At 34.6% G+C, this 18,910-nt stretch overlaps 1 protein-coding gene across 1 annotated transcript; it reads right to left on the bottom strand.

Moving 5' to 3' along the window:
* Positions 1-3: 3 nt before the first annotated feature.
* On the bottom strand, positions 4-16,932 carry Seipin (lipid droplet biogenesis associated protein seipin). The gene is made up of 6 exons (XM_089649688.1): positions 16,294-16,932; positions 11,846-11,991; positions 9,887-10,089; positions 9,181-9,319; positions 7,739-7,942; positions 4-6,738 (listed from the first exon to the last, which is right to left on the bottom strand). Exons 1-6 carry the CDS (start codon positions 16,572-16,574, stop codon positions 6,656-6,658), a joined length of 1,056 nt encoding a protein of 351 aa, XP_089505814.1. The 5' UTR covers positions 16,575-16,932; the 3' UTR covers positions 4-6,655.
* Positions 16,933-18,910: the final 1,978 nt, after the last annotated feature.

The following is an 18,910-nucleotide window of genomic DNA, read 5'->3' as shown; positions in this document are numbered from 1 at the left end:
AGGTTTAGCTATGTTTATTATATTTTATATCAAAAGTGATAATAATTGTAATTTAATTGCTGAAAACATGAAAAAACCATCGGCAGATGCTAAAAAAACGTGCGAGGAGTCCACATCTAACGACGGTATTTTGGAAATTATGTGTATTATATCCTCTTGACCACTGAATATTGATGGGAACAAATGGCAAGGATGGCAACTGGTTTGATAGTCAAAAGGATTAGGGCTCTTATGCCTGCTTCTTTGATGGTTTTAAAATGTTTTTGTGTATTGAACTCATTTTCGTCAAATTTGCAGCTTGGCTTCCTTGACATCTAAGGCGATGATATATGATCCATGCGATTTCGCTAAAACACAAACATTGTGTAATAATGATAATAATGTGCCGAATTGCTTTGAAAAGGTTAATTATTTTCATTTGATAGATAATATTTTAATCATTTCTATACAAAATTGCGATGAAATAATTATGATTTTTGACAACAATTTGACTTTAGTAATTTTGTTTTTTTGTCTTTCGGCACCGAAAGATGTGTAAATTATACCGAAAGAAAACTGATGTCGCCAATTTGAATAAGACCATTCGACTCCTAGACCCCAGACAAACCAATGTAATTGAATGATTATCTGTTCAAGAAAGAAATTTAATATTTTTAAGTATTTGATTATTATCACTCGGAATCATTTACATATTAATTTCATGTTCAAAGCAGTGGCTTAGGACGGGTTTGAACAATTCGTTAATTTTCAAGTTCTCTGAAAGATTTTTTCAAGTTCTGTTATTATTTTAGTCCTGTCAAGCAACTGGCCTATAATGATGCAATAACAGAACTTGAATAGGACTTTCACAGAACCCGAAAATGAACGTTGAAATTTGATGAATTGTTCAAATTCTCCGAAACAACCCGTCCTTAGTGACCTCTTCGTTGAATTTTTTTTTATATACACCTTTGTAATTATCGTTTACCTAGAGAATAATGTATGTTTTGTGACCCAAAAGATGGTCTGCAAGCAATTACCGTATCTGTAAGGTTACATCAAATGGTTGAGAACATTCGGCTATTGCCATACATGCATATTCGTTATAAATATAAATAAGCTGATAGGCTGTGGTAACTGAAAAAATTTGTTCTAAATATGGGTTATGATACAAAAGACAGTCTACCATGATAAATCAATGGCTATTACTGTAGTATTACATCAGAAGCTTTGCAATTTACGACTATAGCCGTACTTGCAAATTCGTTGCAGATTTAAGTAAGCTGATACAACAGTGTCACAGGAAAAAAATGGTTCCATGATGTTATGACACAAAAAATGGTCTGCAAGCAATTACCGTTATCGTACGGCCACAAATTCCATGACAAATCAGCGACTATTGTCGTACTGTTACAAGCGAGAAGCTTAGGAATTAACGGTTATAGCTGTACTTGCAAATTTATTATAGAAATATGTTAATAGAAGCTAGAAATTGCTTCTATGTGTAATGCAACAAAAAACTACCGTAACAAATCAACGACTATACCGTAGTGTTACATAAAAAGCTTTTACGGCTGTAGCCGTGCGTAGGATTGTGTTTACGAGTGATTATATATGACCAGCAATAATGTGTGCTCACGTAACAAACAACTTGTCACGCACAGTGCGTACACATCGCTACTGAAATCACGGGACCTGCGTCGCCACCAATCATTGTTGAATTCTCGAAACTTCAAAGCTAGAATGCTTTCATAACCTCAATCACAACCAAACAATTGCTGTAGATGTCATTTTTTATATCCTGTCATCATTCTTTCTTGATTGTTTTGTTCCTAACATTGATCTATCGTTACAAATGACGCCATGTTTATAGTCTCGCCGACGTGAGTAGCAACAGCCTCGCTTGGCTGATCGCAGGAGACTGGCGTAGCCGACAAGTTTACGAAATGTTGGCAACGTATCTGTGTATGAACCTCCGTGGAGATATATGGCGGTAGTCACCAAGATACTTGAGTCATCGAGTAACGGTTCCTTGAATATCCCGGTGATTTTGTACCACAAGCACATTTTTTCATAAAAAGATATTTTGTGTATATTTGAACTTCTGTTTATGGACAGCTCAACAACGCTTGAGAATAAAATTTACTAAATCGTGTATTATTCGTTCTTTATTTTGTAGTTAATTTTTTAAATTAAAAATATACTACTTAATATTAAAAAAAAAAATCTTTCGCCTTTTGACAATTTTTTAATTTTGTTGTCATATTATTATGAATGGTACCTATTTTTGAAAACATCATAATATAAATAGTTCTGTATGGAGTGGCAAAATGAATTTTACTAGATTAATTTAGTTTAAATGTATGTATTTGTATGTACATGTCTAATGTAAATGTTTGTATTTGGGAAAATAAATAAAAAAGCACACATAATTTTTTATTTTTTTATTTCTCTGAAATGTAAAGCGTAGCAATCTATATGTTGCTGGTGTGTTTTTTTTTAATTTCCAATGTCTTTTAATTTCAAATTTTGCAGCTAGTTTAAAAATTTAAAATAATAAATTATTATTAACAATAGATATACCTGTTGCCACGAAAAACTATATTTTATAGTCCATAGATAAATGTACAATTAGAAGATAATATTATAGTGTAACAAATTCCCTTTTTTTATATAATTAAAAATGCCTTACATTTAAAAGATGCTTTCAAAGTATTTGTTCAACTGGGCTTGTAAACGAGTGAGTTTTTATGGCAAGGTATTGCCGGTAGGATTGTCATGTATTGCCTAAATTCTTGTCGACGTATTGCCAGTGATGTCACTCGAATACTGATATTGCCTGGTCAAATCTATTTTTCACTCGCTCTATTACGTATGTGCGTCTCTTTTCGCAACCTACCTGCCCACTTCCAAAACTGTCATAATTTCGCTTCCACGTTTATACAAAATAGTTATTGCGAGATTGTGTTGTGAATATTTCTTAAAGTTTTGGGCAAGACGGCAATATTGACAGCCAACACCTTGACATCCAGCAAGACAATAATAGGCAATTTTTCTTGCTCATTTACAATCTCTAAGAATTTTATAAAATGCCAAACTTTTATAATTTCACATACATTTAATACAAAATAAAAATAAATAATTTTAAGTACATAATTGTAATTTTGTTTTATACATATTATGTAGACTTAATTAAAATAAATTTTAAATAAATAGGTATGGTTTCTTTATTTTTTATAATTTATTATTATTCTTTTGTTAGGTCAAGTCACATGTTAATATTTACCCCATAATACATAATTGGTTAATATTGTCAATAATAGTTTTTTCAATCAATTTAATCAAAACATCATTTTATTTTTTAAACCTATATTAGTTACGAACAACTGTAAAAAAAGAAAACTTAACAAATTTATTTAACAATATAAAAGTATCTTATATATATTCAATACAAAAATAGCAACTATAAGGCTGTAAAAACATGGACTGCTACAAGCAGTCCATATTCCATATTTACAAACTGCTTCAAGCAGTCATTGTCGTATTCAAAATCATGCATAGCCGTTTTGTTTATATCAGAACTACAATCACTGCTCGAAGCTGTCAACTTTGACTGCTTGAAGCTGTCAACGTTGACTGCTTTTAGAAGTCCTAGTATTTGCAACCTAAATGTAATTCTATGTTGTTCTTTACATGGACTGCTACAAGTAGTCGATATTCACAAACTGCTTCAAGCAGTCTATATTCAAATAATGCGTAGCCGCGTTGTTTTGCAATGTTGTTTATATGAAAACTGCAGTCAGCGCCTGAAGTCCTAGAATTTTCAACCTAAATGTAATTCTATGTTGTTATTTACATGGACTACTACAAGCAATGTTCCCTCTAAGGTGTGCAGCCGTACATCTGTTAAAAATTGTCCGCACACATATTTGCATCTTCCGCACACATCTCCAAGAAAGTAATGTGATGCCAGATTTTTGTTTTGAGTAAGTAATACATAAAAATAACTGATATTTTATGATAAGTTCTTGGGTTCGCACCATAATATGTTGCGTATTTTGAACAAACACTTTATGAATAATCCCTTTTTGAAGATCTTTAAGTTATTTTTTGTGCATCACAGATTGATGTAATCCTATTACAATATACATGAAATATACAAAGCTTTAAATGAAACCCTGCTGACCAACACAACTATATTACAAGGAAGAAATCCTCAAAACTACTGAACATCCCAAAATTAAATACGTCTTTTGGCCAGAAAAATCATCATTTCCATGCTACAAAACTATATAATGCCCTCCCAATTGAACTCAAAAACACAACGGAGACACAAAAGTTTAAAAACGAAATCAAATTATGGCTAAGTAAACATGAAGATGAGGAAATCGATAAAATTATGAACTGAACAAATGTGAAGACAATTTTTTAAATTTTTATTTGTAGAAATTAACAAGGAAATCACGATCTACACCTATACAAAAACCTACAGTCCGCCTCGGAACAGGAATACCTAGTGAGGAGGACTGCGAATAATATACTTAACTTTGTAATTATAATTGTCGTTAATAAAAAAAAACAATTTACAATAACCGATATTTTAGAGTTCTTGCCTAAAATGACTGAAATCTTCAAGGTCAATGTTGAAAATGTCAAGAGACCTAGAGGTATTATTTAGCAGCATCATACATCTTGTCATGCTATGCTGGGCCATAACGTCCGTTCTTCCTTGTGGAATACAGAGCAGGCCGTGGCGTCCACCCTGACGGTAGTTGTTCGGTACAAACAATAATTTATAGCATTCCAAGAGGTATGGGCTGTCAATGTAATAGTTCATGATTTTAAAAGCTGTTACTTGAAGAGTCCATTTCTCCTAGATTGGAGACATTCGTAGTGCGTTTCGGAGAGCAAATCTAGGTGATGCATAAATCGTGGGTATTCACAATGCGTTCTCATATAAAGATATCTTAGAATTTTTTTTTTAATTTGTTCTAATAATTCTATGTATTTTTGCTGGTATGGGGCCCAGACAGCAGAAGCATATTCTAATTTAGATCGTATAAGGCAGTTGAACATCGATGTCATTGCTTCGGGCTTGGAGAATTGTTTGCTTATTCTTATCACAAATCCAAGAAGTTTATAACAAGATGATACCAATCCCACTATATTTGTTACTTTTATTTGTGTTTACATTTTTTTGCTTGTATAAAAAGAGGTACAGAAATAACAGTTGTTATATTAATATATTATCACCAAATAATAGCCTACAAGGTCCTCAAGCCTCTTGTCATAACAGAAGGTCGGAGTATTTCTGCTTTCCAATAAAATCCAAATAAGCGGATTATTTCTGAACGTATCCGAAAACTAAAAAATGCTTTTGAAAGGTGATCAAATACGCTTTCAAATTTTATTATTGTAAATAAAAATATAATTTTTAATGCGAACACAAAAAGATATTAAAAATGGCTCGTCTTACATTTGTTGCAACTAAAATTACTGATAATGAAAAAATATATAAAAACATTACGCATTTTATTAGACAAGTGTATTATGTACAGGGTTTTCCAATAAGAGGTGTTATTTTGAATAGCCCGCTATTTCAGTAGATGTTACTTTTGAAGCTGTCATTTTTTGACATTTGACAAGTAGAAACTACGCCATTAATAAAACTGGAACGATACACGCTTCAACAACGCATTGAAATTATTAAAATTCACTTGAGTGAATCAAATGCAAATCATCTTGAGTGATGAGGCCCATTTCCACCTCGGTGGCTTCGTCAACAAGCAAAATTGTCGCATCTGGGGCTCGGAAAACCCCAAGAATTATTGTTGAAAAGCCTCTCTATCCTCAACGTGTGACTGTTTGGTGCGTTTTATGGTCCGGCGGAGTCATTGGACATTACTTTTTCGAAAATGAGGCTGGAGCAACAGTTACGGTGAATGGATTGCGCTATCGAGAGATGATTAATGATTTTTTATAGCCGGAATTGGATGGTATTGATCTGGACAACATTTACTTTCAACAAGACGGCGCTACGTGCCACACAAGCAACGAAACCATTGATCTTTTACGATTGAATATTAAAATAACACCTCTTATTGGAAAACCCTGTACAAACATTACTGTGACCTCGCTTTTTTGTTGTTTCATACAAAAATAATTAATAAAAATGATTTTCATAATTTTTTTTTCAAATCATATTCGGAAACTTTGTTTTTGTAAATTTTATAATTCTTCCGTGGTTAATTTCTAGAATAAAAAATAAAGCGTAGTGTTTTCTCTTTCTAACACTGTTCAAATCATATTTCTCACCATGACGGTAAGGGAGATGCAATATGAAGGAACATTATTGGGTAAGAAAATAGTTATTTTTATAACCCACATATTTGAAAAATGTAATTTATTATTTCGTGGTTGATTTGACTTGATTACTTAATTTTATCTACGCATCGATGAAAAAATTAGTGGGAACGTTGTCTACAAGCAGTCGAAATTCAGGGACTCTTATTTTCAATGTTTCTTTGATGAGAATTTCAGATTGCTATGCAGTCACTGCTTGAAGCTGTCAATATTGACTGCTTGAAGCAGTCCATGTATTCCCCGGTCAGACATAATTCTATGTTGTTCTTTGTGTGTCCAAAGAATGATAAAATCTTTGCCTACTGTTCTTGCTTCAATTTTCTTCTGTTGGTGGTTTGACGTCCTCGGTCAGAAGAGGTGATTCTCTTAAAGAACTGATGTCGGACGTGTGTGAGTCTGTTGAAAAAAAGGTTATTTTAAAAATTCTATTAAAAAATGTTTAGACCTACACACCTATACAGTGTTATAATGCAGAGGTGTGTATGAATTTTTTGATATGCGATTTAAACCTGTATGCCATGAGAACTAGCATACAAATTTTTAACAGAATCGCTTGCACTTGAAATACTTTAGTTCATTTAACCTAACCTCTGAAAAATCGTTCGTGCACCAGTGCTAAGAATTTTTTCCCGCCGATAAACCGTACATGCGCTGATGGCATTGGAATTTCACCCTAGCTGGAATTTTTTGATAAGCAATTTAAACCTGTATGCCTTGAGAAAGTGCATACAAATTTTTAACAGAATCGCTTGCACTTGAAACACTTGAGAGTTCATTTTTGATTTCTCTCCAAGAGGGTATGGTGTTCCAAAGGTTAAGGATTATTTCACCATTCTCTCGATAAGCTGTCAAAATAATTATCCATAATATATATATAATAGTAAATAAATACTCACAATAGGTACAAAACTTGGCTAACTTATCCAAATATACAGCTACTATTTATAGGTTTGGGTACCAAATAGTCCACCAACACCTCCGCCATAGGTTATCCCAAGTGGTTCGCCACGTTTGGTGACTTAGCAGGAATGCCCAGGTTCATCGGGTGAGGTGTGTTCAGGTCTTGGCGATGGATGCTCCCACCCATCATATTACTTTATATTTTTGAAACCACGCAGCGCTAGTACATACGCTAGTGCGTTATGGCCTTATAAACTTTAAAAATATCCAGGACTGGTCCGGTCCACTCCGGGCGCCAACTTTCCAAGGAACCAAGGCCCTGAAAATATCTAACATCTAATACAACGCCCTTGAGATTTTTACTAGCGCCAGGCGCCATTTCGCTTAGGGCCTGCCCTTCCTGGGACGTCTGGAGACTCTATGTCAAAGAAATGGCTACAGGACCCTAAAAGGACAAACTGAATACGATAATATGAGAATTAACACGTAATCATACCATCATCTTTAGCCTCTTCCTTGATGCTGAGAGACACTGCAAGTTCCTCAGAATCGAAGAGATATTTCTCCGTGCCGCCCCCGAATGCATCCGAAGAGTCGAAGCCTGCCCTGCGAGCCTCTTCCTCGCTCGGATCCTCGGCCTGCAGGTGGTACCAGCTCAGTGCGCACACAAACGCTACAAATAGTAGGTTTGTGGAGATTCCTGGAATGTTGAAAAGTAATATAAGAAATTTTCATGGTCTCGTATTTGTTGAATCGAATATTGAAATTGGTAAAGGATATTTAAAAAAAAAAAACAATTTGAAGTCACAACTTTGACGGCGTCAAAGTTGTGACTTCAAACGCGGCGGCTTTGCGTTAACCTCTTGAACGCTAGCGTATCTGTATATACTGAGTACAGCGCGTGCTGCGGACACAGTATTTATGTCGCGTCCCCTCTCTTTTGTCCAGGCGTGGCCAGGCCAAACACTGACTGGCGACTGTCAGCCAATCACCGCAAAGCACGAAATAACTAGTAAAATAGTTCTCTGTTCACATATAATTGTGCAAATTAATGTTAGATTTGCGTGAGTCTCGCAGAAATAATGCAAAATAAAAATATACAGGTTGAAAGACTGGACTTGCGTCTATGTTGTAAAGTAAGATTGAAATATGTAAACATTAATATTAAGTAGTTATAAGGATTTCCTCACACCAATGTCGGGCTGAGGATCCACTAATTCATTTTGTACAATTTTTTATAAAAACATTAAAAATGCTAGGGAAAAGCAGTTTTCATGAGATGAAGCAGCGTAAAGAGTACTTTTGAATAAATAATTTTAATATTGACTATTAAAGTCACGTGAAAACAGACGAAGCTGCACAAAAATGCACCTCGTTAACACAGGGCGGTCCTGACGCGCGCACACCGATCTGTGTACGATCCTGCTATCCTCTTTATATACTGCGCGAAAAGCGATCTCAATATCTCTCTTCCGACATCTACCTTCACTCTGACCGCTTCACTCCCGCTGGAACCACTACAACCGCCTTTGACTTCTGACCTTGCGCTTCCTTGGATTACCGACTGCTCTCTTTTTGCTAAAAAACTAAAAACCATATTTAATATTATTAGGGTTACTGTCCCTTTTGTTCGTTTCACATAAAAAATTCACAAATCTTTCGCTACATGAAAGCAATGGCGGTCGATGACTTTTTTTGAATATATTATAATTATTTGGAAGTGTCTATGGTTAAAGTTTAAATGCAAACACAAAGCGTGGCGTCACCACTTTTGAACACTGTTCAAATCACATATCTCACAGTAATAAAAAAGAAAATGGAACGACTTTTATCGAGCCATTTTATCTTGTGCCGTAAGTACAGAAGAATACTCTAGTGCTGTCAGTGTTCTGTGTACAACCCAAGACCCAAGGGTTAAAAATAATAAATATAACTCACCCACAATAGCAGAAAGCATCGGCCAATGAAACATAATATACCGCAGGCCGGAGAAGTGGGCGTCAATGAACAGCATGACCGAGTACAGCTCCACGTGGCGTGATTGAATCTCCACGTACACATCGGTCACAGGCTGGGTCTGCAGTAAACAAACAAGGTTCTTCTTAATCGTGATTTATTTTTGGGGTATTATGCCGTGATGTGTAATTTGTGAAGTTATGTAACGAAGGACTATTTGATGTTGAAATTAGCATACGAACAAAACCACCGTACCAAGGAGAAATATGTCACTTAGAAAAGGGGAGAGGATTGCGTATTTTTAGAATAATTCTCTTCTCGGTATTGGTTGATTTCATTGCCTTTATTGCGGATCACGGAGCAGTTTATTATTGTTACTAGCTGTACCCCGCCACACGTTTCTGTGGCATCCATTACTTGAAGGCTACACCAGAACTAAAAGCCTAAAACCATTTAAAATCAACTAATTGTACTGAAATACTAGCCCTTAGTGAATTGGAGCTTGTAATACAGTATCGCATCTACATGCATGAACACACACTTCAGCACAATCTTAATTACACGTTTGCCCTTTTGATGGACACTGTAACGCTGCCCGAAATGTTGGCAAAAGAAGCAGGTAAATTCACGATACTACTTGTGGTCATGGAAATCTATAATCAGACCTTCTCCTTGTCCTTCTCCTCACCTGATCGTCCTCGTATTGCGTGAACAGCTCGAGTTCCACGCGGCTGCGTTCCTCCTTGACCCCCGTCACGTAGAGCGGCGCGTACGCCAGCAGGGTAGCTAGGCGCAGAAGCGGGGACCGATACGGCAGTATCCCAGTGCGGCAGGCTGCTGACACAAGATGGCCGCCACGGGCGCGAAGTTCAGCGCAACACATGAACATGCCTGCAAATAAATTAATCTTCATCATATTTCCAATAAAATTATGTGTTATTTATTTATTCATTTTCGGGAAATCGACAGTTTACATTTAATCAGTTTGTATATAAGTATTATATAGTAAAATAAAACCAATTATGGATTTCCTCCTTGTGACTTTACCTCTACTGAGACAGCATAATATGGAATAAGTTATTTAAATTTGTGAGAAAGGAATATGAATTAAAAAATTTATACAAAACAAAATTATATAAAATGAAAAATTTACAAAACAATACATTTATAGCCATGGAGATATAGATATAAATCAAATAATAATAGAGATATAAACAATAGAGACATAAACATTATTCGCAAACCATCAGAGAAATATTCTTTTATGGACCTCTTGTATTTGGTAAGTTCGCAACTGAAAATATCAACCTTACATAATACGCTATTGTAATTATTGCATAGTCTGTTTAGGCAAGAATTCTGCTTAGAGTTCTTTTTGCTTTGATCAACCCTGAACAGGACACAAGAGCGTGTTGAACGCGCAGGTACATCGAATGGAATCTTGTTTAGCAACTCTGGGCATTGAATATTTTTGTTAACTACTTTATACAGGAAAAATGCATCCTTATGATGCCACCGTACACTCAGTGAATCAATTTTAAATATGAAGCTGCCTCTGCATAATTATTAAATCTTACAAATGACTTGTAACAAAGATATTTTAGGAATTTGTTTTGAATTGCTTAGATATTCAGAGATGTGCAAAATAGGTACCCAAAACCATTTGAAATGCAAAATGGAAATGGGTCAAAACTTTTCCATTTGAAAATGCAAAATGCAAAATGGTTTTTAGAAAAGCATTTCAAATGCAAAATGCAAAATACCTATTTTCAAATTGCATTGAAAATGCAAAATGGTTTCTTAGGTCAACAATTAAAATAATTATAGAATTTTTAAACAATTTTGTCATTTAATAATGGACATCAATGTAGAACAAACATATTACATGATGGTAAATCCAAAAACACCACGACTACAGATTATGAAACCACAAAAAATTTGCGCGGGACTAATGTTGCCAACGTAAAAACATAGAAACTGCCATTCAACATTTAATATTACAGCGTCATGGCTCCATGTTCAGTATTTGAATCAGTATTTTTTGTAATGGTATCACTCAATTGCCAGGGCTCCTACCAGGGAGCAACTTGACAAATGTAAATTATCTCTCATAGCGAGGTTGAGGACCGATTGATATTTGGGGCTTATGAAAAACAGATGAGTGGAGATAGCAGGAAAAATGTTGCAAAAAAGCATTTAAAATGGAAAATGCATTGAGAAAAGCATTTAAAATGCAAAATGGAAAATACCCATTTTGCATTTTGCATTTCCATTTGAAATGGATTTATTTGAAATAAAACACATCTCTGTAGATATTGTTTATGTGGATTTTGTAAAATGGAGACTAAACAACTGATGCAAACTCCAGATGACTTTGTACATAGGCAAAGTAGAGTTGCTTAATGATACCGATGCTATTATACAAGTGAATGGAAAAAATATGTAACTAGAGGCAGCTGCTTCCTTAGGTCAAATGGTCATTGAGCACCAAACATTATAAGATAACAATATTCCATGGCCGGCCTCCGTAGTTGTGTGATTACGATCGTCTGCTTCGAATACAGACATAATACATCGACATTAAAATGGTGGAAAGGCTCCAAGCGTATTATGATTGTTGTTCAATATGAAAACTTGATTGTATTACCGAGTTGTTTGTTGGCTTCCGACTCGGGCATGTCGAGGGCCAGCTTGAGGCGGTAGGGCTGTCCCACCATCAGCAGCTGCTGTTTCCTCGTCAGCTGCACGTGGGCCGATGGAAAGGAACAAATTCCCTTCTGCTCATCGCACGATCTGAATACATAAATATCATGTTAATGGATGTAATGTTAATTGACTAGCGTAGCCCTGTTTTAACTCGACTCTTCAGCATTTCATCTCTCTGTAAATTTGTTTGTTGCATTCCGGTTCAAGATGGTGGCCATAAATATACCACTCTCTAGATCGATATCTTCCGGCTTTTTGTATCCAACAGAATTATACAGTACTTAACCACAGATATACAAGCAGTACCTACCGTGCGGAGCAGAGCAGTAGACAAGGTAGAGGAAACTCAAGGCCATTTAAAAAAAGATGCGACCATAGACAACATAATTGCTCTCAGCCTACTCTATTCATTCACTAGCCCAAAAAAACTATTATAAAAATAAAAATGTCCTTGAAGCAGAAAAATGTCGAAATGTTTTCCAAGGGCAAGGTTCATCTGACTAAGAAAATAAACTTTTACAGTGCATTTCCTTAAGATGAAACTTGTTAATCTGAGAAGAAGAAACCCAAAATGACAAGAAATTTGCAAAAACACTGAAGAAAATTTCCAAAACATGATTGTCCGACAGTACGACGAAAAATTCCGACATTTTTCAGCCTCATGAACTCATGGTTACATATGTTTAAAAATCTTTAATTTCACCAAAACAATAAGATAATACAGGATAACACTAATCAATAACATGAATAAGTTTATCGATATAATAAATAACATTTATACGTTGTGGAGGAAGACATATGTCAAGTATGAAGCATTGTTCAAAAAACCGAACGAATAACCTAAAACTGTTAATTCACTTTAAACTTGAACTTACGTAGGTAGGTTGAATATAATATGTTTGTAACTCGCTAACACTATACTGGCTTATATTGTATTTTTATCACGAACAACTTTAACACGCAATATTTTCGACGGAAATGATAGTATTTCGGCAGAAAATGACAACCCGCGTGTATAAATAAACCACTCTCATTTTGTTTGAATCGTTTGAATGATTTGAAACTGGCAAACGGCAAAATTCCGTCATCTCTTTCTGTTACACGAGTCATTATGGTAGAGAGCGAGAGATCGAACCAATCCTTCTGTTCTCACGAATGAGATCTGAGCTTTTAGCCATATTATTCGTTTTCTATAAGAATTTTGAGGTGGGCGTGGCGGTTTCAAATGAGTTTCGAGGCCAAAGCTTAGTTAAATGCCCCTGATGGTGGCCTTGTTGGATAATACCTTTTTATCCCACCAGAGTTTGCATATTCGCGGATCCTACTACGAGATTCAAATCTGAGATTGAAGAATGTTTGAAAAAAGAATTATCATTGAGATTTCCACATTTCTTTGGATAAATTTTATAATTCCTTATTTGAAAGAAAAATATTTATGGTTTATAATTAAGTAGGTAGGTATAAGTACCTACTTGTAAATCTTATGATTTCAGAGGAAATTTTGGTTTTATTTATTAAATAGGAGAAAATTAGAAACAAACTTTTTTGGATGGCGAGTCCTACTGATCACAGAACTATTTGTTTATTTATGAATTTGTTTATAGTGAGGCACGGAACTGGGAAAGTATAAGAATGAAACTGAAGGCCTTAATTGGTGAAAATCAGAAATGAAATCTCTGTTTACAAAAAAATCTTTTTACATACACACTTTTCCACAAATGATCATCTAGTCAATAAACCTTATGCAAGTGCATTATATAAGCAAAATAAATACAAAACAATACAAGAACAACACGTCAACTAACCAGAGATCAAATGAGAAAATAATTCACCGACTCCAGATATTTTCATATCAGAGGGTTCGGCTCGGTAGAACTTCTAACAGGGCCTATAATTCCTATTGATCCCTCAACATAAATATTTAAAAAATCTTTCTTTATCCTACATGTATTCAAAATGACCGACTTTTGCATCTTTATATATAAATTTTTTGATAGATCTAATATGCCTAAATTTTGAATGAGAGAGCTAGGTATAATGCCAGTAGCCGAAATAACGAATGATAATATTTTTATAGTCTTAGAATGCCAAATTCTTTTAATCTCATTTCCTAAATCTGTGCATTTTCTTATTTTTTCATTAACAGATTTTTGAATAGCGACATCAATGATATAAGTTATTTTTTTAATTTTGTCATGTAAAACTATATCGGGTCTATTATGACTAATCGTTCGGTCTGTTAGTATAGTTTTATCATAATATATTTTATAAAATTCGTTTTCTAAAAATGAATTTGGTTCGTATTCATAATATAGTATTATATTACGGCAGTCAATCAAGTTATGTTTAATTACCAAACTTTGGTGAATTATATTTAAAACTTGATTGTACCTAAATGTATACTCGGACGGTGCTAATATAGAACATCCCGATATAATATGTTCTATAGTTTCCGGAAAAGCCAAACATTTTCTACATAAATCATCTATTTGATTTATATATATATATATATATTTTTTTTAAGTATCGTTATTATTGACAAGGAGAAGGTAGGCATAATGCAATTGTTAGCGGGTTGATAAGTTACACAAAAATTAAATACATAACTTAACGTAACATAATGTGACTCCCAGCCATAAGGGGTACTTATGGCTGGGAGCACTTTTTGGTCATAACAATATTTCTTGGGAGAGTTACATCCAAATAAAATAATATATAAATCTATACTTATCCAATATATACTTCTATCTAATATAAAAGAAGAGTGTCTGTGGCAGGGGAGCGGGCTGGCATTGTTTTTATACAAATCTACAGTTTTATTCAAAGATTGACGAAATTTTGCACACGTGACCTTCAAAACAGGAGGAAGGTCACATGAGTTTTTTAAAAACCACTCCCATTCCATTTTCCGCCCCAGAGTAGAATTTTCATATTTCTCAGTGAAATTTTGCACAAAATAAAAGGAAAAATACTGTCCACATTTGATTTTGAAAACTCTGTGTAAAGTTTTGGCAACGCCGAGAAACTTCAGCTGGTAGAACCAATTTTTTTTTTCAGATTTCTCATCCAAAAATACATACAACCACAAATTTTTACTTCCCTACGAAGAAGGCGGTCTGTGGCAGGACAAGGTATTATATTATAAAATGCATTCCAAATGGTTGAGTTAAATTCTAACTGCTTTCTAATCTTAGGGGGTATTTCACTATGTCGGGCTAAATATCTGACTAGCTATCCGTTGGCTGGCTTTAAAGATCAGAATAACTTCGTTATTCAACGGCGACCGTTTCACCATTGTTTCGAACTTCCGGATAGATAACACTCGAAATAGTCTGGCAACATTGCAAAATGTTTGCAGTTACTCCATCTACTGCCACGGCTGTCATGCGTCACAGTCCGCACACCGCAAAGTGTGCATTTGTTTGGTTATGTTATGTTGATTATCAGGTCATTTTAGATAGATTCGTGTCGAATTAATACATTGTTTCTTATTTTGAACACAATCAAATAATTCAGGATGGATCATACAAGCATTCAAATTCATTCAACAAAATTCGACTCACTTCTCCGCTGTCAAACTCGGAATGTTTTGACGCCATCTTTGATTCGAGGAATAGCACCTAACGTGAAGTTCGAGCACTGATTAGTCAAATCGAACTTTAACCCGAGCGTTAGCGTTATTCAGATATAGTGAAAACGAAAAAATGACTAATCCGCGGATTAGTGCTTAGTCAGAACATAATCAGAGATAGTGAAATACCCCCTTAATATATAAAAATTCAGGCTGCGTATGTTTGTGCTCGTAAAACTCAAAAAGTAGTCGACCGATATCGCTGAAAATTTCAAAATTTGTTCTTATTAGTGCCAGGAGTGTTTAGAGATGTTTAAATGGTGGAAGAAGTCGGGGACGCCCGAGGAATACTTAACGCAATATCTATGCATCGGAATGAGATACGGAGTCGAATTAAAGTGGATGTAATGTAGTTTTTAACAGTAACATTGTGATATACAGTAGTGGATGGTGAAAGAAGTCAGAGGCGCTTGAGAAAGACATTAGCAATAGCGAAGCATTGCGGGGGATCCACTAGTATATATATAAAGCATAGTGTCTGTGACACGTGCACGGGCAGCCTAGCTGTGTTTTGTATGCAAATCTATAGTTTTATCCGAAGACTGATGAAATTTTGCACACTTGACCTCCAAAACAAGAGAAAATTGAATTTCATCAATTCCATCTTCTTTTCTCATGCAGAATTTTGATACTTCTTGGTGAAGTTTTGCAAAATTGACATTCAAAATAAGAGGAAAATATAATTGATGTCTACATCCGATTTCGAAAAACGCTATGAAAAGCCCGGGCAATACCAATAATCAATAAAAATAACTTACTTGAACTGAAGATGAACCGGTCTGGAATGAGTCACATTGGGCATATAACTATAGTAGAATGCCACATACAGAAAAACTGAGAGCCAAACCACCACAGAAGTTATCAAAGCAATTACTCCAGCTTTGAACAAAATCTCTCTCAAACTGGTAATCTGCTCAGAAGTCTTATCTTTGTAACTCTCAAAGATCCTTTTTGTAAATAAACGCAGGGGTTTTCTGATTTGAGAATTCGCAAACGTGATGGGATGTCGCATATCCCATAGCAAAGAAAACACACGCATTATGAATGTGAACTTTATACACTGTTTACCGTATAATTTTTAACACTGTTTACGTAATGTTACGTTAGAAAAAACGGTTGTAATTGTTGTAATTTTTACAAAATGCAGCGGAGTGTTATTAAGGTAACACGATTTTAAACGGTGAAACATAAGTTTTTAATGCGTTTGATAACAAAGTCGGGTTCGAAAAGGTCGCGCATAGTTGGAAAGATAACTGGAAATGGAAAGATAAGTTTTTCGACTCTGTACTTTAGTTTAATATTATAATTCTTTATCTTTGTGATTAATCAAAAGCAGAACTGACAGCTGTCACCTTTGTTATTGTTACCGGGGATATTTTGAAATGTTGACATTTTGAAGTTGCGTCGTTCAAAGTATCATTTTCTGCGCAAGCGCCATTATTATTTTTTTGGCTGTCAAATTTATTTTAGAATAATTTGATTGGGTAGGTACTTTCGCGTGCCCGGATCCATAAACCAACAGATGTAGATTATTCGTACAATTACTTTTCAAAGGCCTCCGATACTGTTAATCACGTCTTACTCAATAAACTGGCTATAATAGAATTCTCCATAAGACTGTTCACCTTTTTTGCTAGCTATCTCGCAAACAAGAAGCAGTTTGTGTCTCACGGACTATTCCAATCTATACATTTGTACGATCGGAAATACCCCAAGGCAGTAATTTAGGCTCACTCCTCTTTTCCATATTTCATTTCAGATGTAATTCTTCACTTTAGGTTTTTTCTCTTTGCTGATGACCTAAAACTTTTCTTAGTAATATTAACTTTAGAAGACTGCAATTAACTCCACTCAGACATTGATAGAATTGTGGACTGGAGTAAAATGAATCAGACTGAGTTTAATTTTTCTAAATCATGTTTTATAGTAGGCAAACATTTCATGCTCATATTAAGACGGCTTGTAGTACTTCACTGCGAATATTGGGCTTTGTTCTACGCACTCCAAGCAATTTTAGAGATACTTGAGTTCTCATAGTTTTATTTAATTCCTTAGTAGACTTACAGAATCAATTCGGATATTGACATTTTTAGTAACAATAAAGCTGCCTTTAAAAGGAAAGCTCTATTATTACTAGTATAGTTGATAATTAATTATACCCACTGTTCATATTTGAGAAAGAATTTTTATTAACAAATGTAGTTTAAAAACTCAATGAACAATTTTGTAATGTTTTTTTAAAATTAATAGAAGAATTGAATCGAATAATCAGTGAATGTCAGTCTTTCTCTATCAAAGTCTATCTTTTACCAGTTTCTATGGTCTATCTGTCACTGCTGTCATGTTGAAGTTTGGTCAATATGTTTTCATCGTGCAGTGGAATTTCATCTTCTTTAGCTTTTAGATAATAAATACAGCTTTCAGTTACGTTAAACGCCATCTATTTTCAATCTAATTGGATTGGATAATGTATCTGAAAATGCAGATAATTTCATAAATTCCAGTTGGACTATTTTTCACGGACAAAACTTTATGACTGAAGGTTAGTGTTATTTCTTTGTATTTATTGTTTTATAGAACTATTATTCGATGTTTAGTAATAAATATAGGTAAATTTATTCATTATTAACAATCCCCATTACTAAACAGTGAATTTTTGTTTATTTACACGTATTTATGAGTCACCTCAAGCTTTTCGCAAAAAAAGATTTTATCGGGTAAATTTTTTATGGTCACGTGCAACGTCTGTAGAGTGTGTTTCAGTATTATAAATTTCTTTATTTATTATATTCAGTTTAAAATTACTAATAACATATCGTTAATGTCAAAAAGGTGTCATCGTATAAAGTAGATTTACTCTTTAATCTAAGTAGAATCCACTATGACTCCAATACACGCAAGAAATAGTGTGTGCAAATAATAATATTTGGCTAATTTATATAGCGCCGTTTTCGTGAGAAATCACCTCAAGGGCGCTGACAGGGGCAGAGACAGAGTTGTGTGGCGGTCTGTCCTCTCTGCCTACCCCTGCTTAGAAATGCCGTTAGTAATTTGCATAGACATATGAATATTAGTTGACCTGCCCTAAGTGATTAAAAGCGTATTATTCCCCACTCCCCTTACCGGTTCCATTGGAGCCGGCTGTGCTCGCTTATGGCCTCAAGTGAATTTAGAAAACGTGACGTCATCATTCTTGTGCGAACTATGGTCGAGGCATCATCGGTTCATTTTACGAAATAACACGGCAAAATGGTGGCTTGTGGTATGAAAACTTGTAAAAATAGATGTGAAAAAGAGAATAAACCCAATTGTCGTATTACATTCCATATATAAGCATTATTTTAAGCATATTCACATCTTATAATATGGATCAGT

Source organism: Hesperophylax consimilis, chromosome 30 (assembly GCF_061612785.1).
Source record: "Hesperophylax consimilis isolate HC1 chromosome 30, BYU_Hcon_1.0, whole genome shotgun sequence".
In the NCBI taxonomy this organism is placed as follows: domain Eukaryota; kingdom Metazoa; phylum Arthropoda; class Insecta; order Trichoptera; family Limnephilidae; genus Hesperophylax; species Hesperophylax consimilis.
Note: the sequence above shows the minus strand (reverse complement) of the source record. Positions and strands in the feature narration are given on the sequence as shown.